Raw genomic sequence first — 25,102 nt, forward strand, 5'->3', positions numbered from 1 at the left:
CAACGAAACGATTTGGTAGCCTAAACAATAAAAAAAATTAGTTTACCGCGTTGAAATAAGAAGTGGGTCTCTTGCTCTGAGAAGTAGTAGAAGTGAAGGTAGAGTAACTTCTGAGGGAAAAAAAGGTCCCTAGATTCCCAGTCCCTGTCTTCCTCTTTTATGGGTTTCTTGGGTAGAATGAGGATGGGGATTCAATTTGCGAGCTGGTAATCGGAAAAAAAGATCAGATTTCGATCTCTGGATTCAGTTGGGTTTCTGGATTTGGGCAGAAAGGTACCTCCTTTTCCTCAATAACTTCCATCGGATTGCTGGGTATATTGCTATTCTGTGGTTTCTTTTTTTGTCGCATCTAGTGTTTCTGATTTCTGAAGACAGTAAGAGTTTCTTGTGGTTAAGAGGTGATTTACAGTTTGCATCTGAGGGTGTAATTTTCAGCCTGGGCTTCTGTTTATTTCACTCTTCTTGTGCATGGTTTTGGGGATATGTTGATTTTGGTTTCATTTTGATGGAGTAAAGGAAATCCTTTTTCATCATAAAGTGGGCAACTTCAGATAGGAAGTACAGAAGTTTTTCCCCACTTTTCCGATTTGTAGATAATTTCTTGGCCTTATAGTTTTTGCAAGATCACTGCTTTAGATGGAAGACGGTTTTAAGTATTAGTCTGATATGCCCACATTTTATATATTTTTCTCATCTGCCATTTGAAGAATTTTGGTTTTATGACCATAGGTTTGGTGAAAATATTCCCTAGTTCTTCTGATTAGAAATTTGTTCTCTTATCATCTTTGGCAGATATTTTCGCTCATGTAAATCAAAGTTGACCACAGATTCTGCTGGACAGTGCTCCTGAGAAAGTGAATTGTTATTTTTGACTGGGGAATAGTAGATTTACTAATTTTTAGTCGGTGGAAGTATTGAACTGCAATTCCATGATCAATAAAAGTAATTGAAGAAAGGAATAAGGGAGTTCCATCTTTTTACCCTTTGAGGATCTGCTTGACTGGGGAAATGGAGAGACAATCAAGCTTCCGTCTTGGGGCGTTGGAGAAATTGCAGAGCTTTCGCTTAGGGGTCATGGAGAAACAGAAGAGCTTAAAGTTGGGTTCTATGGAGAAACAGAAGAGTTTCCGTTTGGGATCTATGGATAAACAAATGAGCTTTAAAGAGAGGAAGCACAAAGATAGTCCTGGAAAGAAAAGGGATACAGAACTCCATCTTGCTGCTAGGGCTGGCAACACACCCCATGTTCAAAAGATTCTTTCAAACTGTAGTGAGGACCAGTTGAAGGAATTGATTTCTAAGCAGAACCAGGATGGGGAGACAGCTTTATATGTTTCTTCCGAGCAGGGACACTTGGAGGTCGTTCATGAGATATTGAATGTTTCAGATATTCAATCAGCTGCCATCAAGGCCAATAACAGCTTTGATGCATTTCATATTGCTGCCAAGCAGGGACATCTAGGTAAGTCAAATTCTAATTTACTCCGTTTTGATGTAAGTTCAATTGACAAAAGTTGGAAATATAACCTCTGGAAAATATTGTAAAGATTGGTGATGTTGATGCATGATCGCTGATTGTTAAAAAAATAAGGTTGAAATCTTCTTTTTTTCTTTAGGTAATAAGCTAATTGTTAGTTATGCAGTCTGCAATCTTTTATTTATTTACTGAACTGCATGTTTTCTCCAAGTATGGTAGTTATACCACTCCTTCAAAACATGTAGTGGCACAACTGCCTCAGTTTATATATACACCAGGCTGCCTTCTATCATTTTGAGATATTGATCCTTGATGACACAATGCTGTAAAGAACCAAAAAGAAGAAAAGGAAAAGGAAATAATATGTATCAGTTGAGAACTTTCTTCATTGACATAGTGTTTTGTTCCTTTCTACTAGAGGTTTTTCTTTTCTTTTTGGTGATTCTACTATGAGCCGTTGTCTTTCTCACAGTCTGTTCTCTACTTTAACAGTTGTACCTAATCAATGTCAACCTCATTGCTTAGATGCTATTAGATTTTGTGTGATGCATTGAGAAATAAGATAAAGAAAAGTATTTATCAAATTAAGTCCGAAACCGATAGAGTGAAACTAGAACTGAAACTGACCGAAACATTTTGTTTTCTAACCGAGCTGAAACTAAATCCGAGTTTGAAACTTTGAACTATGATCAAAAGGCATTGAATTAATCAAAGGGAAGAAGCTAAGCTGGTGTGACAATTCACATAGAAATCTTACTAGAGGTTTGGCGAGCGAAGGGTTATCACACTTGGAAAATGGATTTTATTTGGTATATCAAATCTGAGTTCAAAGACGGGTAATTTGAAATCCATCCTATAAAGTATATTGAAGTTTCTGACTTTACATCTAACATTAACTGAGCTAGTTAAACAAGATCTTAAAACTGAACAATCTGTCACACATAATGGCAGCTTTACAACCTCCTTGAACCTAATGATGTGTTCTCAAGAATGGAGATTATATGAAGCCTTTATTCTTAATCTTACAGCAAAATATTTTGTGAAAAATTGTTTATAATATTATGAATTTTAAATTTGCTTTCTGAGTGAAAGTTCTTTGTTGTTTTTCCTATATATGAGTGAATTTATTTATGATCTTTAATAACGAGTTAAGCAAAAGTTCTGTCACCTTCTTTTATCATAATTACCAAGACATGAAGCCCATAAGTTCTGACAATACATATTTGTTTTCTTGGAGAGCTGACAACTAATTAGAACTTAGAAGTGATTTTTACTAAGATGGTCCCTTTATTCACATATAAGGTTGTTCTTAAAGGTACCTTGGTTCATCCTTCACCTTCTTCCAGCTATATTCACATATGGGACACTGTTAGACCTATTCAAGTTGACACATCTTTAAAGGATTATATTGTTGGTAATGATTTAGCATCAAAGATATATATTGTTTGAAACAGTGCATGGGAACTGCCAGGAAATTGCAGGAAAAAGAAAATATGAATTCCAAAAGGGATAGTTCTTTTTTCTAAGCTTCATCTGTCTTCTCTGGATAACTTGTCCTAATTATTATTCTATCAAGTTTTATTAGATTCAAGTGCTGGAGAAACTTTTTTAACTTGGTTGCTTTTATAATACACCAATATTTTTGGAATTGATTTCTTGCTTTTCCCTTGGTTTCAGAAGTATTGAAGGAGCTCTTGTATTTCTTTCCTGCTCTTGCTATGACTACAAATTCAGTAAATTCTACTGCCTTGGACACTGCTGCTACTCAAGGCCACACAGATGTTGTCAATCTTCTGTTGGAAACTGATGCAAGCCTCGCAAAGATTGCAAGAAATAATGGAAAAACTGTTCTACACTCAGCAGCAAGAATGGGCCATGTAGAAGTGGTGAGAGCCTTACTAAATAAGGATCCTGCCATTGGTTTGAGGACTGACAAGAAGGGGCAAACAGCATTCCATATGGCTGTGAAAGGACAAAATGTTGACATAGTTCTTGAACTGCTGAAACCTGATATTTCAATTATCCATGTGGAAGACAATAAGGGGAATAAACCTCTGCACATTGCAACTAGAAAAGGCAATATCAAGGTAGGTGATAATATATGCATAATGATCTATCTATATATATTTTTTCCAACAATAAACCTGCTCTATGTTTGCATGTATCTCATTTAATTTCAAGTGTCCATTTCTTCACCAAGTTTCCTAACTGACCTAACAGTTTTCATCATGGCAAGGGATATTCTTTTTATTTTTATTTTGGGTTCTTACAGAAGGAAAAAGATTGCAGTATGTGATCTATCCCATATTTTTTGTACTGAAAGAAGTTTGCCCCTTTTATTTCATGATCTCATTGTAATTTCAAATTGTGCTATTTGAGTAACTAAGCTATAGTCCATCAAGATTAGTTACTTTACAAGATATCTGTGTACTCTTTTGGTTGAATTGCACATTCATGATACATGTTTGACATTTTTTTCCTACTTCATGTTTAAAGCCTTTTCTTTTGTTCTCTTCAGCCACCTACCTATCCATGACCTTGGCAGAAAAGACATTATATAAAATGCTTCATATTGCAAATTTTCAGATATATATATATATATACATGAAAAGGGAGGAGTAATTTATGATGGGTAAACAGTTATGAAGTATTGTAAGAACTTGTCGTTTAAATATCTGATTTGATTACTGATTGTTACAAATTTATCTACCACTTCTGTTCATCTCAAGTTCTTAGGCAATATATTGGATTTCTCTTCTGATGCTTGCTTAAGGTCAGATAATACCATTAGTAAGGAAAGCATACATTAAGAAGGTGGTACATTACATTTAGTTTCATAATAGTTTCTGATGATTTGAAGTTTTGTGGGATGGGATAGAATCAATCAAAACTCATTGACAGACATAGAAACTTGCAAGACTGTTGATTTTTTTATGTCCACTATAGGTTGAAACAGGTGAGTTTCAGCCCAAACTTTTCCTTTTCTCTAGATGTCAAAACTGAAAGTGAAACTTCAAACCGTAGAAATTTCTCGTAGTCATATCATTGATCCTTCAGTGAAGAATCAAATTTTATATTTTTACAGGATGCTTCATGTAATCTTTGTTGTCTCATGATTGCAGATATTGCAGACATTATTATCTATTGAGGGGATTGATGTCAACACAGTTAACAAAGCAGGTGAGACTGCTCTTGCCATTGCAGAAAAAAGCTGCAATGAAGAGATTGCTTACATTCTAAGAGAACTCGGTGCTGTGACTGCAAAAGAACATGCACAACCAGCCAACCCTGCAAAGCAACTAAAGCAGACAGTAAGTGATATAAAACATGATGTTCAATCTCAACTCAGACAAACCCGTCAGACAGAGGCCCGAGTTCAGAAAATAAAGCATAGGCTTAAAAAGCTCCATATTGGTGGTCTAAACAATGCCATCAACTCCAACACTGTGGTAGCAGTGCTTATTGCCACTGTTGCTTTTGCAGCCATATTTACAGTTCCTGGTCAATATGTTGATGGTGAGAAAGATATCCCAGTTGGGTTCACCCTTGGAGAAGCCTACATAGCAAACCAGGCAGCCTTCATTATCTTCTTGGTCTTTGACTCCTTGGCCCTCTTCATATCTCTTGCTGTTGTTGTTGTCCAGACTTCCTTAATTGTTGTGGAGCAGAAAGCCAAGACAAGGATGGTGTTTGTGATGAACAAGTTGATGTGGCTAGCATGTCTTTTCATCTCAGTTTCTTTTATCTCACTAACATATATTGTGGTTGATCGGAAAGACTGGTGGTTGGCATGGTCTACTATGGCGATTGGTGCTTCAATCATGCTGACCACCTTGGGTTCCATGTGCTACTGTATCATCGCTCATCGGATGGAAGAGAAGAACTTAAGGAATATAAGAAGAGCATCTGCAAGCCAATCCCACTCATGGTCTCTGTCAATGGGATCAGAGTCGGAGATAATAAATAGTGAATTCAAGAAGATATATGCACTTTAGAGTAGCTAGCAAAATCTCCATGGATTTGTATATATATTTGAAACATGGGTTCTATGGGAGTTGTTACTCGTTGGTAACATTCCGTTACTTACGAAGGAATCAGCTCAAACAGATTCAGTCCCAGAGACTGGCACCTATATATGTTTGAAGGTTGCCAGTTTATAGAAATAAAAGGAGTCTTCAGATTTAGTTGCCATATGGATTCGACAAAGTATTCAAGCAAGGATTTTGTATATGTTACAGAAAGTAACACATTCCACAAGACCAGTACACAGTGGCTCCTATGCTTCTTAATATTAAAATTTTGCTATGATATGACTAAGTTCTACTTCCTTTGCATGGGGCAGGGCATATCTAGAGACTTCAGAATCAAAACATTCACCATCAATCAGGTTAGTCAACATTTGTTACTGTCTCAGATGATGTCGAGAGTGTGGTTGATTGCTGACATGTTCTTGTGCTGCATCTGTATGTTCTCAGTTTGATCTCGTCCCAGGTTAGCAAAGTTAGGTAGTGAGCTAAAAAATATTACAATAGTAAGTTAGATGGGGCATTTCAAAAGGTCAAAATATAAACAAGTTCTTACTGGCATAAAATAGGATATAATGTTTTCGAGGGCTGTAACATAGTGCAACCGTTAAACATACAGACTATGCATTGTTGTTTTTGAAACATATGTTTCTTGATAAACTTGTTGAATTATAATGCTTGATTTCATAAGAGCAATTCTTCGGTTATTCTGGAATGTATAAAAAAATGTTACAGGAGTGGTAGACATCAGGTAAGTTCTTGCTGCATCTGAAATCCTAATAATCAAGATTATTTCGCGAGTCAAACTCGAGCTGGCTCAACTATTTTGACAGCCCTACTCTACAATAAACCTTCCTAGTAAAAGATTTGGGACTTGGGGTACAAACATGGGTGATAGATGAGAAATATTTCTACTCCTGTAGGTTTGCAGAGTAGCTTGAATTTTTTTTCAGCTCCAATCTTTGATGACTCATTTTTTTTCTTCTTCTTTTGGTGTGTGGATCACTTGATCCAACTTAAAATTGCTGAACCCTAAACCCTAAAATTGACCCAATCCTTTGGACTCAAGAGTTTAACTAACCTAACAAAGTTATTAGATATGAAAATATACCCAATTATTAACCTTTTGAGAAATTGATCAAAAACTGTGTTTTGTCTTTATTATCATTCACACACACTATCATAATATTTATTAATCAATTCCAATATTTTACCTATATTTTGATTCGCAAATCGTTTTTAAGGATTTTGTAACTCAACCCTCTATTTTTCTAATAATTCGCATATAATAGCCTAAGTCAACTTAAATCTAACCATTTCCAATAAAAAAATGTATCAATAAAGGAATATTATGTTGAAACACAAAAGGTAATTTCTAAAATACCTATATTAACCTCCTTTTCTCATCTCTAATTTTGTTCGTAGGCTTATAACCAAAATCTTAATCATTATGAGGAGGGAGAAGCGAAGCAGAGGCAAAGAAAGTATGATTTGGGATGGTAAGAAGGGTGTTTGAGGATAAAGAGGACGGGCTTGCCACAGGAGGGTCACCTCAAAATTAGATATACCAACTCTATTCTCATCTATCCTTTGCACCATTGACCTCTCCTATAACTCTTTCATCAGAGAAATAAGGATTTGAAATCTTTCTCAATTTTTTTATGAAGTGAATTTGGAAGGAATCAGAAGGGGAAGAGGTGAGGGAGATGGGAGGGTCTAGCTTAGAAATTTTCAAGTGTAGTTTAGTAATTTAATCTATAGAGTTACATAAATTTTATAACACGGTTGATGTCACTTCGTCAAAGTAACATTAAGATGTTATGTAAAAATGATAAGGAAATTAGAAAGGTCGAGGCGTGAATCAAAATATAAGTAAATATAATGTTTGATTTGTAAAATTTTCTTTATTTTCTAAAACACTTATCTCTAAATACACTTATACACATGTCTCTTACGTTTGTGGATTTCCATATGACCCAATAGTTAATGTTTCTACATAATATACAAGATAAAAGTCTAACATTTCCATAAACAATATAAGAAAAAAAGTCAAAAAATACTCCAAGTCATAATAAGCCTCAAAATACATATCTATGCATCTTAATAAAATAAATGCCCACGTAAGAGCTATAATTCATTCAACTTATTTTGCAATAATAAATAAATAAAAAAGACTATAAATAAGTCTTCGCCGGCTTTTCCACGGAGTCAGGGTCATCTACGGATCTAAAAATATTTCTACCAAATGGTGATGAGTATAAAGCTCAGCAAATATCCATTTATATAGTCTAAAAGTAGTATAAATACATATGCAGGAATATGGTAAATATGAATTTGCCCATCATGGTCATAATAGATGCATTAGTACCATAACTTCATCATATTTATATGTATTGCGCACATGTATTAAAGACTATCAAGTCTTTAATTTAGACTCATGTAAAGCCACGCTTGTAGGCCATATCAACACTTACAACTAACCACACATGCACCCGTAAGAGAGGGTAGACTCTAGCGGTAGAATTGACTGCTCCTCACCCAGTGAACAGCATGATCAATTGTCCGCCACCGCAAACTAAGGATCTCAAGTGTAAGCCCATCATATGAGTCAGTATTACACATCGATATTACTATTTAAGCCCTCAACTTAATATCATAGCACCATCTTGTAAAAAATTGTGAGTTGTCGCTCAAAGGATGCCTTCACCTTATGTAGGTATCACTAGATCTACGTCATCCTACTATTTGCTCTCCAACTGAAATATTTAAAAACTAAGTACCATTTTCGCTGTGTCAATTTATTTTAGGATTTGATTACTATTTGGGCTTTCGTGTTTTCTCCGGGTTTTATCCTAGAGATTCACGGCAATTATGTTCCGGGATCGAAGTGTGACATTAGGGCTCATTTGATAAGAGTAACTAACCAAAATGTTAAGATAATTTGAGAGTAAACAACAGCCCAGAAAACCAATTAGGTTAGACTAAGGTCCAAAGAAAGGGTTAGACTACCACTAACTCACAGATCCAAACCAACTCACCAAGTTGGGCCATGGGCCCAAAGCCCACAAATAAGACTGCCAACAAGGGTTAGGTCGGAGAACAACCCACCTAGAAGAGCTCAAGGCCCAAACCCACTAAGACTACATCTTGGGTTGAGCGGTAGTCTACCATGACCAACTAGGTTAGGCTAGGTTCAACCCAACCTAACCACCACATGGATTGGGTTGAACCTAGCCCAACCCAACAAACCCATTTGGGTTGGGCTGGGTCGTAGCTCGACCCAAAAGGTTCACTCAACTCTTATTTCCTTTCCTCGATGAAGGACATCAAAAAAGGAGGAGAGGAGTGGCTATCAGTGGGCACCTGCTGTTGGCAGCCGAGATCGGCATGCAATCGATGCCCCACCAATCAAAGAATGCACCCATAGTGCTAACCCGGTCGGCGGAGTTGAGGGCTATCTCAATGGAGCAGAAGAAGCTCAACGGTAGGGGGAGCTGCTAATGATCTTAGTTGTTGAATTGTTTAGTAAAACCGAGGCTCTAATACTATGTTGAAACACTCTTCTCCAAGTATATGTGCCCTTCACGTGGGTGGTTTCTAATTGACCTAATGATCATACATAATATATAAGATAAAAACTTTTTCACAAATAATATAAGCAAAAAGAAGTCGAAAAATACCATTATGTTACTTAGAAACTACATGAGTTCTACCCATGTGAGGGGCACATGTATTTAAAGGCAAGTGTTTCATTTTCAACGTCTCAAAAGGAAATTGAGTTAACTATAACATAATAGTAGCCGATAAAAAAGTAGAGAATATTTCTATTATTTTTAAAATTAAAAAAAATGCCTAAAATACTTCTCACTTGATCTTTAATTTGGCTCCGCTTTTTTATATATATATATATATTAACCTTAAAAAACTTATTAAAGGTTATTTTGCATTTATCATTAAATTTACTATAGGTAATAGTATATTAAGATTACTGATATGAGCCCTTCAAAATAAAAGGCAGAGTCAAATTCACTATTGCTTCACTCTTTTTTAGTCTTTTATCGTTCTAAGTCTGCACACTAAATAATAAGTATTTATTATCTGAGTTAGAGATTTTTATTTTATTTTATTTTTCTTTAGCGATTTTTGGTACATACCTCCTATGGTCAGAAACTCTCCATCCCTAGTCTTTTGTTAGGTACCAAAGTTAGTGCTTTGGTCCAACCACCTTTTATGTCATTCAGACCTTTGTAGCAATTGATTAGGGTGACCACTTAATACAACAAAGATCACATGAAAAGTCTCTTATTAGGACTCCAAACTTAGGTATTATTGACTAATTGATATTAAATTTTCTTAAAGTTTAGTATAATTAGTTTTGACTAAACAGTCCTATTTGTCTAACCCGATTAAGTAACACGTGTTTGTGCTTATCGTTTCAGTCCATTTTATCTTAAATAAATGAGTTAGATTGTGTCAATCTATTTATAACCTGAATAGCATGCAAATTAGTCAAATTAGGAGCGATCTATCTAACTATTTTATATACGAGTCATATGTATGTACCCGTAATGTTGACTCAATATGATTCGATCTAATTTGATTGACACCCCAAACTATAGTGATATAAGATCCGTTAACGAATAAAGATGTATTCCCATACTATGTTCATTAACTATTAATAACTAAAAAAGTTATTACTATAGCCCGGTAGTTGAGCCCTATTAGCTCACGATCGAAATTATAGGTTTGATTTTCTTGGGGACGCTAACGTACATATTTTATTTAGGATTTTTTTTATTGTGTATTTCTTGGAAGGAATTGGCTATTATTAGTGAATAAAATGTCTTCATAAATTGAGTTATTATATAACTATTTTTTTTTTAATTTGAAAGAAAAAAAAAAACCATTAGAATGCCTATAATTTTATTTATCTTATTGTTTACTGTGATGTCGTCAAATCCAATACTTCAATTTTCAAGCAAATTTACGAATTCATCAACCTATGAATATATTTCATTGTTTTTTTTAACCTGAGAATTATACTGTCCATTTACGTTTAAACATCAAATAGATTGATAACTATGTCCCCATCTTTTGACATTGGTAATTCTTGAATCTTAATCAGAATCTTAGTCAACTTATCCATAATTTGTATACTTATGTCATTAATTATTCAATTAATCTTCTACAATTAGATGCTAATAAAATATAAGTTTTTTTTTTCACATAATTGCTATTGAAATGTTTCAAAACATCAGAACTGCAGTTACATTTTAATTATTTTTAGTAAAATAATTTAAAAAATTATTGTTAAAATTAACAAGCAAATAGAACTGACTAAAAAGATCCTTCTTTCTAAAAGTTTAATTTAGAGCATAAAATATTTATTAGTAATTTTTCTCTTATATAAGAAGATATTTTCCCTGCTATTTGTTCTGATCCAAGTTTGATTTTAATCATGATTAGTCAAACTTAATTAGTCGGAATGACAATTATTATATTTTGGTGAGAGGATAATTATAATATTTTGAAAATAATAATAATAATAATAATAATAATAATGGCAATTATGTAAAATCTCATAAATTATTCATAATTTTGGTGAGAGGATAAGAACGGTATATAATTTTGTAAGGAGACCCATTTTGGTCAAAAGATAATTCAGCGTATCTATTAAATGTTGGCGGACAGAGACAAGAACAAGAACACGTGACCGACCAGCAACAGGGAGAAGGTAAAAATGTTAAAAAAAGGAAAAAGATATAATATTAAAAACGAGGGTTACGTTCTCCCCGCCAAAAAGGAAGGCTAGAAGCCAATAATGGAATCCTACTCCATTCGTTTCTACCTTCGCCGAACTCATTAACTCCGCAAACGCCAAGCTTTTATTTACCTTCTTCACCTTTAATGAATCCTCCTCCTCCTCCTCCTGCGGTTTGTCTTCTTCTCCTCGCTCGTAGATGCTCTGGAGGTCGGGAAGATCTCCCGTAAAAAGCCGCTTCTTTTACGCTGTCCTCTCGGTTGGTTTCTAATCTTGGGTTCTTCTCCGGTCCAGCTTGTTCACCTAATAGCGACGAAAAACGACAACTTTTACGCTGTTGTCGATAGGAATTCTTTTCACAAAGATCCCATCTTTTGTTTTTTTTTTATATTTTCTTGGGACCCTGGTCGCTTTCGTCTACTCTGTTTTCTTCCCGAGATGACCCTCTTTTCTTCTTGTTAGAGCTCTTTTTTTTTTCTTTTTCTTTTTCTTCTTGGTTTGCTGCTTAGAAGAGGAATAGTTCTTCGTGCCTTTGGCATCTACATTGCGTCAAATCGTGTTTGAAAGAGTACCCAATTCGTGGGAGTAAAATGTCGTTGGTGTTCTTGGTTGGATTGCTACTTGGATTCTTCGTCGTCGTCAATGGGATAGATCTGTGGCCAATGCCGAAGGCTGTGCGCCGTGGCTCACAGACTCTTTATGTGAGCAAAGATTTCAGGTTGTCGATGGAGGGGAGCAAGTATTCGGATGGTTCTGGGATGTTGAAGGAAGCGTTTGGGAGGATGGTCAGCTTGGTCGAAGCGGCTAATACTATTGATGGGAATTTGCCAAGATACGGTGTGCTCGCCGGCTTAAATATCATTGTAAATTCACCAGATGATGAGGTAATTTTCGTTGAAATTATCTGGCTATGAGTAATATTTCTGCTACAATGCAAAGTCTTCAGGAGAGACATATAGATTAGTGACATTGGTAGAATCATATCTTCACTTTGTCCAGTAAAACGTTACGGGGAACTGAAACCATTTTGATGGATTTTTTTAACATAAAAGATGAATGCAATTACAAGGAAACTTCTATGACAAGTGACAAAATAGTGATATGCATTTCTTCTATTTTCTGAGGGGTGAAAACTTTGGTAATATAAGTTAGTATATTTCATAGTGGTTTTCTTTATGCATCTACGTTGCAAAGTACAGAATTATTTACTTGTCAAGAAACTAGAAGCATCACATTGTCACTGTCTCAATGTGGTTTCATGTGGATCTTATTTGTGGTTAGAATAGATATATTGGATCTGAAATTTAGAAGTCCATGTGCAACAAGCCTATATTCATGTTTAAGATATAGTTTTACAGCAAAGGTTCCACCAACATTATATCTTCAAAGTACTTGGTTTTAATTAGCATGCAAAATGTATTTTTAATGCTCTTATCAAGTACTTATTGGAAGAGGTGCAGCTAAACTTTGGGATTGATGAATCATACAAGTTGTCTGTGCCGGCAAGTGGAAATACCATATATGGGCAAATTGAGGTTAGTATCTAGGCTTTATGAGATATGTGATTTCATATCTACACTTTTACTTTTTTCTACTTGAGGTGGGAACAAATGTTTAAAAGATTATATTTCCAGTGGATTCTCAACTAATCTCAGGGAACATTGTTGAGTTAGTTGGTCTATATGTCACAAAATCTGGTAAATATCATGACTGTAGTTGTTCCTGTGCTCCTTACTGCTCTTCATTGTATTTCCATCTAATAATTCTGTTTCTTGACTTAGTGCTTGCATCACCAAAGTTAGAGATTGCCGAAAGACTGTCATATACACTAACATTAGATGAATGTCAAATATTCTGTTTAGATTCCAAAGCAGTTTCAGCATCATATTTAACTATAATTATATAGGATCATCGAGTACATCCTAGTATATAAAATTTTATCTCCAATTTCTATGATTTCTGAGTTTCATCTCCTTCCCTTAGCTACACCAGAAGATTGTGATTTCTTTACATTTTAGGTTTATAGTGCTTTTCCATGCAATCTCTTAAAACAAGATAGGCATTAAGAACATCATGACTTGCAAAAGAGAATAAAAAGAGCAAAAGGAATTTTACCACTTGCTGAAGTCCATCCAGAAGATGAAACCTTCAAGTCAGTAGATCTCAAGGTGCATTTATTATGATATATCATCAAAAGTATATTACCTCTGGTTTTAGATGTGCAAAAGCAATCTCGGACAACTCAGTAGACTCTCGCAGTAAACAGCCACTATGTCATATAATATGCATCATTTTTTTTTTTGTCAACTGTTTGTAAGCAGTAGGTTATTTTTGCAGGCACAAACAGTTTTTGGTGCACTTCATGCTTTACAGGTAACTTTCAAAATCCATATCATTACAGAAGTTAAATTGTATGCAAATGAGAAGGTTTGGGATCTTATCCTACTAAGCTGGTAATCATTGTTCTGTTGTTGCAGACTTTTAGTCAACTGTGTCATTTCAATTTCACTACAAAAGTACTTGAACTGCATGCAGCTCCTTGGACTATTTTTGATCTGCCAAGGTTTCCTTATCGTGGACTTCTTATTGGTTAGATACATTCTGAATTTTACATGCAAATCGTCATTAATAAGTAATGCACCTGTAAAAATGTCCGACATGAACTTTGATGAAAATGTTAATACTATATTGCATTAAGATTGGCATTTCAAGTATTGAAGATAAACTAGTGCTTGCATGCTTTTAGACTTTTAGTTCAGTTCTTGATTTTAGGAATCTTTCAGATGATAGGAACTTTTCTCCACATTTTTCATTAACAGTGTGGTAACACCTCCTTTAGTAAATTTTTCTTGTTATTTATTGATACATTGTATGAAACAGATACCTCAAGGCATTATCTTCCTTTACCCATTATAAAAGGTGTTATTGATGCAATGACCTACAGTAAACTGGTACGTCAAATTCATTTGTTCTCATGTTTTGTTTGCTTCCTGCTAAGCTTTCTTTGTATATAGACCACCAAATTAAGCTGAATAGAGTTTAGATACTTAGCATAATTATTCAGGATTTTTCTTGCTTTATTCTAATTATATGCTAACTTTATAGATTTCGCATTATGACTCTGCATTCTTTTGATCTTACCACCATGCAGAATGTTCTTCATTGGCATATTGTCGATGAACAGTCTTTCCCTATTGAAGTACCTTCATATCCAAAACTATGGAATGGTGCATACTCTAACTCAGAAAGATATACAATGGCTGATGCTCTTGAGATTGTGAAGTACGTTTTCCTTCCATTGTTATACTATATAACTTTGAGTGACTATGATTTCGTCCAAGTTCCTGAGAGACATGATCATTTATTATCTGCGGCCTTCTACAAATAGGTTAGAACTATATACTTATCTAGATCATTGACATGATTGTCATTTCTCTGTGGACTACGATAAAGAATTCACTTAAGTATGAACTTAATGTACCAGACTTGATCAGTTTCCTTGCTAAAAATCTGCAGTCAATTATTATTCATCCATCCACCCACAAACATCAGACTTTCGTATCTTGCCACTTATGAATGTTGCTCCAACTCTCTCTTTGTGACATATTACAGATATATCATCTTGAACTATCTGTGTTTGAAGGTTTTTATATTGTCCAGGCACAAGATTCACTTAATATATCTTCTGTCTCCCCTGGTTTATTGATTATCAAACTTAATTGTCTACATTGTAACTAGCCTCAGTTAAGCCACATTTAAATGCAAACAGGAATTACTATATCATCTTGGATAATTCGAAAAGCTACTGCCTGAAATGATTGAGAAACGAGGACACTTCCTATAATGTTCATATTATATGTTTATGGCAGTCTATGATATAGGCTCATCAATATGTAAATGGTGATGTTTGGCGCTTGAAAGGAATAAAGATATCTTTTAAAGAGAAATTGGAAAATACTGTTATGTTCTGTGGTTCATAAGAGGATATCCTTGTGCATTTGCCCATATCCATAAAGTAGAATAATAGAGTGTGTCCTAATTCTTTTGGATCCATGGAAGCTAAGACATGTATAGCCGCTGTTACAATACGTATTATTAGCCTAAGTTCCTCATCCATAGTAGAATCTCTTACATAAATCTAGGATGTGAATATTTGTTGCTTGTTCTACTTCTTTGTATAATTAGACAATTAATTTTCTTCTCATTTGTGCTAAAATTAATCTTGCAGGTATGCAGAAAAAAGAGGAGTAAATGTTTTGGCTGAGATTGATGTTCCAGGCCATGCTCGCTCATGGTAGTTATGATTTTGAACTTTTTTCCCTGTTCTGACACAGTAACTATTTCTGCAATTCTTACTTAAAACTTACAAGGAGTATGAATAGTGTCAGAGAGAAGTTTATTAGTTTCTCCAGAGGAAAGCTCAAAAATCTGAGCATGCTCTAAAGTGTTGCCATCCTGCTTTAACTTTTATGTCGTCCTTTATGAGGATACAACTAATTTACAGATTTATCTTTGTTTACAAAACCAGTTAAATCAATAGCTTTCACTAATATTTAGTTTTTACTATGTATCATATCGTTTCTTTACTTAAATGCTTTTAAATTGAGATTGCTCCTTGTATTTACTATAATATGAAGTGCATATACACTGTAGAAGTACATAATGATTCTACTATGGAAATTCACCCTATAAGCCAGGGATCAAATCCAAATTTGAAGGATGATTCCAAATTAAAAAAAGAATTACTTAGAACTCCTAGATCAAATCCAAATTTGAACTGAACCAAACTGAAAATCTTAGTTCTAGAAACTAATGAACCACCATGCAGTATTAGGTGATTTCTTAGTATTTATAAGCAATCATTCTTGGTTTAAGAAGTTCTCCATTTCTTTTTCCTTCTAGAAGATAGCTGGACCAACCTTGCAAAATCTGAATGGAACTCTTTGCCAATATCTACATTTTGGTTAGGATCCTTAGCTACTGTTCATTTCAGAAATAATTTTTTTCTTATTCTAGAATACATCCTTTTATTACAAAAATAACAACTAAATATTATAATTAGACTATTCTATAATTCAAACACTAATCATCAAAACTACATCTTATATCATACACTAACGTAATTATTAATTTACCCTTGATATCTATCCCATCAATCTACTTTATATTAAATCATAATGTATTTATGGTAATTTTATAAAAAAATAAAATAATTTTTTTTTATTTTTTTCCTTTATTTTATATCATATGAAAGATAATTATTACACTCTTATTCTATAACACAAAATATAAGTGAACAAAAGAATAGTTATTCTTAGAATAAAGATCTCATTTTGAAAATGACAAAGAGAAATATCTATTCTAAAATTGATCTTATTCTTAAAGTAAACGATATCTTAAAAATTTATTTTTTTATTGATCAGCCAAAGAAATGATAATGGACTCTTTTTTATATAATGTGGAATTTTGGAGAAGCTGACTACTTTCTTCCTTTAGGGGTGTTGGATATCCGTCACTATGGCCATCATCTAACTGCCAAGAACCACTTGACGTCAGCAATGAATTTTCTTTTAAAGTACTTGATGGAATTCTTTCAGGTGATATACCATTACTCTTGTGTATCTTCTACTTCTTTCAACTGTAAAGCAAGCATCTGGTAATCCAGCATTGACATATACAGGGAAACTATAGATATCTGTGTAAGAATGTGTGGATGGACTTATTCATTACTTAATTGTGACAACTACAAGTGTCAAATAGATTCACACAATTACAAAGCCTTCATCCAATATTAAAATACTAGATCTTGTCATGTAATTCTGATGTCACCAGTCACCATTTTCTGATGATATGTGGTACTAAGTTATGTACCATATCCAAGTATCAGACACTTCATGGAAGTCGAAAAATGAAGCATCTGGTAATTGATTTATACTGATGCTCAATATCATATCGCTAGATAACAATTTCATTATAGTAGGACTTAGTAGAACTGAAGATTGGTAACTTCCTCTCGTAAAATTGTCACATTGGAAACTAACCTTTCACTTCAATAGAAGAATTATCAAAGTTGTTTCTGAAATCTTAGTTGAACAATTCTCTTCTATAGTTATAAAAATGCATAAGTACAATGATCTCTTCCTGTCAGTTCTAGGAGAACCAATTATTTTTCTTTCTTTAATGACCTAATTGTTTTCTTTTTCGGTTATTTTGCAGATTTCAGCAAGGTATTCAAGTTCAAGTTTGTTCACTTGGGAGGTGATGAAGTCAACACAGGTGAGCTTCCTAAACCTTTTGTTTGCATTACTACCTCATAATAATGTCCTTTTATGCACAATGCCTTATCATAATTATTCTTTTTGTGGTACCCACTATTTCCGAGTAATTCTTTCCAGAAAAAATCCTCTAAATTTTACATTCATTAAATCCTAGATCGATTGTATTACAAAATAATGGTATCCTTTTATGTAGATTAATTACATCTAAAATTTATTTTTATTTGTGAATGTCAGGTTGCTGGACTAGAACACCTCATGTGAAAGAATGGTATATATCTATTTGAACTCTATTATTTTATGTTTTTCATTTTGACTTTATCTCTAAATTGTGCAACTTTTTATTTTTACATATTCTACTCTCATGACAACAAGTACTCAGTTAACGGAAGCTGCAGAATCTGAGTAAATTTTCCTATCCTGGACATTGGTGTCTTCTGCTAATAAATTCACCCAAATGGGAAAAAAAATTTCTCTGCACATCTGAGGAAAAGGAGAACCTACCCATGGATTCTCAATTCTGTTTTAAGTTGATGAACTATTGATGTGCTTAAATAGAAAAAAAATTTCTTCTTTATGAAGGAGCTTTCAGGTTTCAACTTTGCAGCTCAACACTTTCAACTTAGACACCTTATACATGTTATAAGAGAAGTCACAATAAGCGAAGAAATTCAATGTGTTTTTGAGGATGTGTGATGAATTATCAGGACCAAATCTTTATGAAATATGATAAAAGAGATGTACAGAATAAATGCAAAATTATTTAGCATATCTTAACAGATTTAAAAGATGATATGCATTTATGCTGGTCAGAGAATTGCGTGCAAGAAAGAGGCCACTGGTAGGCAACAAAGAAACAAGTTGCAGCAAAACGTAATTAGTAGCCATGACCTAGTTATAAATACTTCTGAAATCAGTGTTCATGGAATAAATGTGAATAGTTTTTCTCCATAGGAGAGGTTCCAAGCACCAATTAGAAGTTCAGAGTTGTCATCAACCTTATAAGTTAGTAACATATTATGACACTATCATGTAAGAGAATCTTGGGTTTCCCATATCACCTAAAGAGTTTTAAGCATATCTCTTTCATATTTCTGATTTGTATGATGGTTGCTTTCTTTTAATAATTTCCCTCTACTTTGGTTTCTATTCTCTAGAAGTAACTCCCACTTCTCATGCTATTGCATTTTAGGATCACATTAAGTATAATGACCATCATAATACATGCTCAATACTTATCGTATCATCTTTTTATCTTTAGGTTGCATAAACATCATATGAACGGATCTGATGCCTACAGATTTTTTGTCTTACAAGCGCAAAAGATAGCACTATCACATGGTTATGACATCATTAATTGGTAAGAAGCTTTTATATGCAGTTTTTTGCTTTCTTACTAGCTTGTTCTAATATTCATATTTATGGTCACAGGGAGGAGACATTCAACCACTTTGGAGACAAATTGAACCCCAAAACTGTGGTGCATAACTGGTATTTCTACTCAGATATCTTCCCGAAAAAGTTTGATACATTATGCAACTGACAGGAAAATCATATTTGTAGCTCTAAAATTTACAGGGATGGGAAGACTTCTCATGTCATATAGTTAGCAACTTCGCATTTTGACAACTGAATTCTTCTCTCACTGAATTTTGCGACAGATGTGGAAAATACTTTTGTTCTGTTATATTCCTAACAATGTTTCAGCTAAGAAAACATCCTATTGATTTACTTTTTCCAGAATTTGCATCCAGAAGTACTTTTTGATCATTTGCAATGATCAATTTACATCGAAATGTATATATCAGTGATTTTAATGAGTCTAACCTAGAGAAAGTAGTCAACAGAATTAATGTTGGGGTTAACATTGCTATCATATGATATTTCAGAGTACCTTTGATTCTGCATTTTGTACTAATGCTACTGAACCATGTACGACGATATGTAATATTCTTCCTGTCAAATATGTCATTCGAAAATGACAAATTCTTCTATATGTTGATAGGCTTGGTGGTGGAGTGGCTCAGAGAGTGGTTGCTGCTGGATTGCGGTGCATTGTGAGCAACCAGGACAAATGGTACTTGGATCATTTGGATGCCACATGGGAGGGGTTTTATATGAATGAACCCCTCACAAACATCTCTAAACCTGAAGAACAGAAATTGGTCATTGGTGGTGAGGTTTGCATGTGGGGTGAGCATATTGATGCATCAGATATTGAACAAACCATTTGGCCACGCGCGGCAGCAGCCGCAGGTAATATATTGCTGCTAATTTCTTGATAGGTTGAAATTGATAAGGTTTCATCATAATTAATCCTCTCGTACCTTCTAGAACTAGGGATTTTCGGTTGACCATTATATCTCCTCTCTTTTTAGAGTATGAGCCATCTAATTATTAGCATTTGAATATAACCTATGAGAAAGTAAACAAGTCAGCTATTCTTTACAATCCCTTATCCCTACATGTAACCTTAGTTTGGTTCAGCTACAGTTTGCTGTATAGATATATACTTTATCTTGATGAATATATGCTATGGAACACAAATATTCTCTGATTGACGGCAATAAAGTAAAAAAGAAACCAGGTTATTGTTACCCGGGTGAACATTATAACCGCATTCTTGTTGCTTAACGGCTCTCACAGTAAGAAATCAACAAGATCAAAGAAAGCTGTATTCTTGTTGCTCAATGGCTTGTCTCAGTAAGAAACCACAGTATCAAAGACATGATATCTGTATCTTCTATGTAGTATACACATTCCTGTCACACTAGTTGAGTTTATTGAAACATTGTGGACTCCAGTTAACTGCTTAATGAACTGATAGATGTACCCACATTGGCTTTACAAATCTATTGATCTGTTTGTTTCTTTTTTGTCATGTACAAGAACGATTGTGGACTCCACTTGGCAGGCTTGCGAAGGATCCAAATCGTGTTGCTGCAAGATTAGCTCGATTCCGGTGCTTGCTGAATCGTAGAGGGGTTGCTGCTGCACCAATGGTTGGATTCGGTCGGCAAGCTCCAACAGAACCTGGCTCTTGTCTTCTGCAGTAGAATCACTAGCTGAGGGACGCCTAGCTGACACGGAGTGGCATATTGTTCGCAATGGTAAACCACGGGGAAGTTAGTATTGATATTGGAATAATTGGTATATTTCATATTTTTTACTCCCCTTAAAGCAATAAAATAAAAGCTTATGCTTGCTTCTTCATCCATATTATCTGCTTCTGTCAGGATGAACTATGGCTTCTGATTCTTTTTTGAAGTATAATATTAATAAGGAACATAAATAACTGCGGCCCAGCATTCAGTACCTGGAACCATAGGCCCTAAGGAAAAGACCTATAAAAATTCTTACGTTAATGTAAATTTAGACCTATAAAAATCATGGGTTAATGTAAATTTAGAAATATTACCTCAATTATTTGAAAAAGGAATACAGTATGATGTCCACAGTATAGTATCAGTCTGATGAGTTGATTTTTTGAAGTGACTCTGTCTAATTCCTGGGTTTAACTCCAGATTTAAATTTGTACTACCACAAATTTGCTGAAGTAAATTTCAAACCGAACCTTCAGTCTTTTCTCCAAAAATCTAAGAGATACGAAGTATATGAATCATTCTTTCATTTCCACTTTAATCGTTGCATAGTAGATTTATGATGGTAATCTGTACAGAGTCTTCTTTGTTTCCAAAGGTTTCTCTAAAGGTAGTTCTATACTAGGACTGGTTGAGATTTACAGCTCCCTCCCTCAATTTCTCTCCCTTGGCCACCACAGAGCTTCTCAAATTTTGCAAAACACTCCTCCATACCTACTCTATACTGCTCCATGCCCTTCAAATGCCGAGCGAGATCCAACCCCATCTTCATCCATTTTCTCGCAATGCTGGTCTGTCGCAGATGGATCGCCAGACCTGACTTGTTCCATGCTGTCATTGCAAGCCATTTACCCTCTTCGACCGGATACTCTCCATCCTTCAGTCCCACGATGATCTGCTGCGCTTGCTTGTACACATCGTAGGCCGGATCATTCTTGCCACCATCAGTGTCATGGAATCCTGCAAGGCAGGCTAGCTTACGGAGGGCGATGCTAATCAACTTGTACTCTGGTGAAGGCGAGGTCAAGAGGGAGGAGAGGCAGGCCTTAAGGGCGAATTCAGCTACGTCAAGGTTGGGCCGCGCCCCCTGAGAAGCAGTGAGACCAAGTTGGAGGAGGTGGTCCGGCGTGCATGCTTTAGAAGCAGCATAGCTTTTGATCAGCTGGAGCTGTGGGGTATGTGAATTGGCATCGACCCTGTTAAGGAGTTGGTAGGAAAAGTAGGTGTGCACGAACAAGAGGGTGGAATTCTCCACTGTTTGATCACTAACAACCAGAGCAGAGGATGAAATTGAGGGCAGTATCTGCACGTATATATGAAAGGAATCACATTGGCGAAAACATGAAGAAAATATTATCTAGCATTTTAATGTACCTTACTAGCTCTAGTGAGCATATCATTGGCCTTTTTTATGTCAGAGTCCGGCAAAGGAGCCGCCTTTTGCTCCTCAACATTGAGCATACAAGCAACACTCATAATTAGAGATTTGCAGACTATGGATTGATTTGCTTCGTTGTCTTCACTTGCCGCCAGCTCATAGAACTCAGCTGCCAGCTCTAAGAACTCAGCACAGAGCTCATACTTCTTCTCCTTCCCTGTCTTCAGACCCATATTCCAAGAATTTCCTGCAAACCAGTTCAATTCGCGGCTCCCGACGGCTCCCTTACCGAAGAAACTCTCGGCTCCTAGCTCAACCATGCGCACCCGAGCACGCTTGGTGTACTTTAAGATCTCGAGCTCTGGTTCCGGGCTGCGGTGGAGGAGGGTGATGAGATTGCGGAGAACGGCAACCTCCGGCATCGGCATTGCATTTCCAGGGAAATAGAGATTGAGAAGAGCCAACAACGAAGCAATGGCCACCGGAGTAGACTTGCAAGCCATGGCCTCGTGCGCGGAAAGGGTGAGGAATTCTGGGTTAAAGTCGATGCAGTTCACCATTGCTTGCATCTGCTTGATGGCTTCCCTCTCGTCCTTTTTCTGCAGATGGATCTTAAACTGAATTCTTTTTGGTCAGTATCAGTTAGCTCAAAGACGTGATTTCTATATGCTGGTCTGGGGTTACAAGTAGAAAAAAAAAAACGCTACCTTAAGGAAAGCGCACTTGATGTTGGGCTCAAGCTGCGAAGGAAAAGATCAATAAGTGTATATTCCAGCTTTTATCGATATTTTGATAGAATTGCTTACTTTGTTCGCTTGGTCGATGAATTCTTGAGCTCGATCGAGCTGGGAGAGCGCAAGGTGGCAGAGGGCAAGGACTCTGAAGCAATTCGAGCGGCGAGATCTATTCTCCTCGTCACGCGGTACGTAAAGAAGAGACCTTTCGAATAATTCCCCGCTTATTTCGTAGTTCTTCGATCGGAAATGCTCCGCTCCACTGTGTTCAAACATTCAAATTAAAGAGTTAACTGTAAAGAGAAATAAAAATCAAGAGATATGGAGAGAGAGAGAGAGAGAGAGAGAGAGAGAGAGAGAAAATTGGAGTTCTCTCACCTGTTCCAGAGGAGTGCATGCATCGCGTTCCGCTCGTTGGGTGCAACATCGAACACCGAAACCACTCTCTCATCCGACGCCAGCTCCGCCACCGCCCTCGCTCTCCCGGCGCCGCCGCCACCGTCGATGACTCTCTTCACCAGCCTGACCGCCGCGGCGGCGCCGGCGCGGCAACGGCCGGCGAGAGCAGCCACAACCTCCCTGGCCGCTTCCGACGGCGCCGCTGCGAGGTAGGCCTCGGCCGCCGAGACAATTACCCCCTCGGCCGCCTCCCTGTTTGCGACCAAAGCCTTGAGCTCCTTCTCTGCTTCCGCTATTCTCCCAGCTCCGATCCATGCCCTTAACGCCACGTACCCCACGCTCGGGTGCTCTCCTTCCTTCTTCGCCACACTCGCCGCCCGCAAAACCCTAACGCAGCGTAGAACCCCCTCGTAGTCATCCGCTTGTAGCCTCTCCGCTGCCATGAACCGGAGGCATCTCTCCTTCAAGTTCCGTAGAGCTAGGGCTTCGGCAGCGGAACCTCCGCTTGCTGCGGCGATCCCCTTCTCGCATAGATCTAGTGCTTCCGCGAGCAGATCGGAGGCGTTGAGGGCATCGTCTGATGGTTTCTTGGACAGCTCAAGCTTGCCGAACTGGAGATATTGCTCGGCCAGGGCTGGAAACATCGCCGGCGAGCCGGCGACGAGGGTCTTGGACCGATTCAGGAGTGCGACGGCGAGGATCCGGTCGGACGCCTCCCATGCTGTTCGAGATCTTGCGAGGTTGAGATCTAATACGAGCCGCCGCCTCTCGTCCTCGTCTCCGGCGATCCTTCCGGCTCCAGAGACTAGGTCGGTAGCGCGCTCGAAGCATCCGGCGGCTAGGTCGAGCCGGCCGAGGTCGTGCCAGATCAGGCCGGTGCGGTGGAAGAAGGAAGCAGACTTGAGCGACGCGGAGGGGACTCCTGCGGGCGTTCCTGCAAGAAGGAGGATATCGGCGGCCGCGTGCCGAATCTCAGCATTGTCGATTCGCCGACGTCTGTCGTCGTCGGAGGAGAAAGGGAGGAGGCTGGCGGCGTTGGAGAGGTCGACGCAGGCGTTCCAGAGACGGAAGGCGAACTTCCAGAGGAGGAGCTTGGCGGAGTCCGGAAGAGGGCCGGACGAGGAGAGGCGGGAGAGGTAGCGGCGGATGCCGGCAGCGAGAGTCGCGAGCGAGGAGAGGTCGTCGGAGCTGAGAGATTCGATTTCTCTGACGAGGGATTCGAGCTCGTCTAGGACGAGGCGCAGGGGTTGGGGATCGCCGGAAGTAGGACGGAGATCGGGGGAAAGCTCGGAAATCTTCATGGGTTTGTTTTGCTCTTTCCCGCGGGAGTTGGGGGATTCGAATCCGTTTCCTCCGTACTTAGTTTATTAATTTTTGGGGGAAACTAACGTATTACCCTTATTTGTTTGGTCTAAATTTATTTTACCATTATACTCGTAATGGTATAATAAAAAACTTCATTAGGTTCCCACGGCTCAGCTCGAGCTCTAAATGAGCCAAGCTGAGCTGACTTTTTAAACTCAAAATATAATCAAGCTTAGCTAAGCCGAGCCAGTATTGGCTGGCTTGAGCTTAGCTCTAAGACGGGCACCGGTAAAATGTTAAGTTAAATACCTATGTTTCGATATTCAAAAGAATAAAAAAAAATAAGAAGAGGCCAACAAAGAGCTCGTGATTCGGCCTAGCCAGCTTGCCCAAGCCAAGTCAGGCCATGCCAAAATGGGCTCAAATTAATGGTCCATCCAGAGGGGCTTAAACTAGGCCAAACTAGCCTGACTCAATCTGTTCCCAACTCAGCCGGGTCGGATGGCACACACCTATCAGTTAAGTTGTATAGTAACTATGCTAATTTTGGAGGAATGCTACCTTCTAAGTCATTCCCTTTTATATGTATTAATTGGTGACATCAACAGGGCTAGACATCGTGTGGCACACTAGTTGCCAAGCATGCT

At 37.1% G+C, this 25,102-nt stretch overlaps 3 protein-coding genes across 4 annotated transcripts; 2 read left to right on the forward strand and 1 right to left on the reverse strand.

Moving 5' to 3' along the window:
* Positions 1-6,181, forward strand: LOC140768380 (ankyrin repeat-containing protein At5g02620). The gene is made up of 4 exons (XM_073108637.1): positions 1-273; positions 793-1,462; positions 3,155-3,564; positions 4,600-6,181. The coding sequence occupies exons 2-4, from the start codon at positions 1,009-1,011 to the stop codon at positions 5,470-5,472; spliced, it is 1,737 nt and encodes a 578-aa protein (XP_072964738.1). The 5' UTR covers positions 1-273; positions 793-1,008; the 3' UTR covers positions 5,473-6,181.
* A 5,164-nt stretch (positions 6,182-11,345) lies between these two features.
* Positions 11,346-20,753, forward strand: LOC140769369 (beta-hexosaminidase 3). Its single transcript, XM_073110060.1, has 14 exons — positions 11,346-12,147; positions 12,724-12,798; positions 13,601-13,636; positions 13,741-13,852; positions 14,144-14,214; positions 14,415-14,545; positions 15,492-15,557; positions 16,760-16,860; positions 17,480-17,539; positions 17,776-17,809; positions 18,800-18,898; positions 18,970-19,029; positions 19,544-19,794; positions 20,428-20,753. The coding sequence occupies exons 1-14, from the start codon at positions 11,854-11,856 to the stop codon at positions 20,592-20,594; spliced, it is 1,557 nt and encodes a 518-aa protein (XP_072966161.1). The 5' UTR covers positions 11,346-11,853; the 3' UTR covers positions 20,595-20,753.
* Positions 20,754-20,759: 6 nt separating this feature from the next.
* On the reverse strand, positions 20,760-24,487 carry LOC140769368 (TPR repeat-containing protein ZIP4). Of its 2 annotated transcripts, XR_012105885.1 has the most exons (6): positions 23,130-24,487; positions 22,824-23,013; positions 22,725-22,757; positions 22,014-22,634; positions 20,957-21,942; positions 20,760-20,882 (listed from the first exon to the last, which is right to left on the reverse strand). XR_012105885.1 is itself a non-coding variant. In XM_073110059.1 (5 exons), exons 1-5 carry the CDS (start codon positions 24,449-24,451, stop codon positions 21,256-21,258), a joined length of 2,853 nt encoding a protein of 950 aa, XP_072966160.1. In that variant the 5' UTR covers positions 24,452-24,487; the 3' UTR covers positions 20,868-21,255. The 2 variants fall into 2 exon arrangements, 1 of the variants encoding a protein (XP_072966160.1); XM_073110059.1 differs by having other exon boundaries at positions 20,868-21,942.
* Between the last annotated feature and the right edge of the window lie 615 nt (positions 24,488-25,102).

Source organism: Typha angustifolia, chromosome 10, assembly GCF_048772165.1.
Source record: "Typha angustifolia cultivar Huaian chromosome 10, ASM4877216v1, whole genome shotgun sequence".
Taxonomy (NCBI): domain Eukaryota; kingdom Viridiplantae; phylum Streptophyta; class Magnoliopsida; order Poales; family Typhaceae; genus Typha; species Typha angustifolia.

Coding starts and splice junctions, on each gene's coding strand:
- LOC140768380 (XM_073108637.1), top strand. CDS start 1,009: ATGGAGAGACAATCAAGCTTCCGTCTTGGGGCGTTGGAGAAATTGCAG. Junction 1,463..3,154: donor TGCCAAGCAGGGACATCTAG/GTAAGTCAAATT, acceptor CCTTGGTTTCAG/AAGTATTGAAGGAGCTCTTG. Junction 3,565..4,599: donor CTAGAAAAGGCAATATCAAG/GTAGGTGATAAT, acceptor TCATGATTGCAG/ATATTGCAGACATTATTATC.
- LOC140769369 (XM_073110060.1), top strand. CDS start 11,854: ATGTCGTTGGTGTTCTTGGTTGGATTGCTACTTGGATTCTTCGTCGTC. Junction 13,853..14,143: donor TTATCGTGGACTTCTTATTG/GTTAGATACATT, acceptor TGTATGAAACAG/ATACCTCAAGGCATTATCTT. Junction 19,795..20,427: donor ACGCGCGGCAGCAGCCGCAG/GTAATATATTGC, acceptor GTCATGTACAAG/AACGATTGTGGACTCCACTT.
- LOC140769368 (XM_073110059.1), bottom strand. CDS start 24,451: ATGAAGATTTCCGAGCTTTCCCCCGATCTCCGTCCTACTTCCGGCGAT. Junction 23,014..23,129: donor CATGCACTCCTCTGGAACAG/GTGAGAGAACTC, acceptor GTTTGAACACAG/TGGAGCGGAGCATTTCCGAT. Junction 22,758..22,823: donor TCATCGACCAAGCGAACAAA/GTAAGCAATTCT, acceptor TTTCCTTCGCAG/CTTGAGCCCAACATCAAGTG.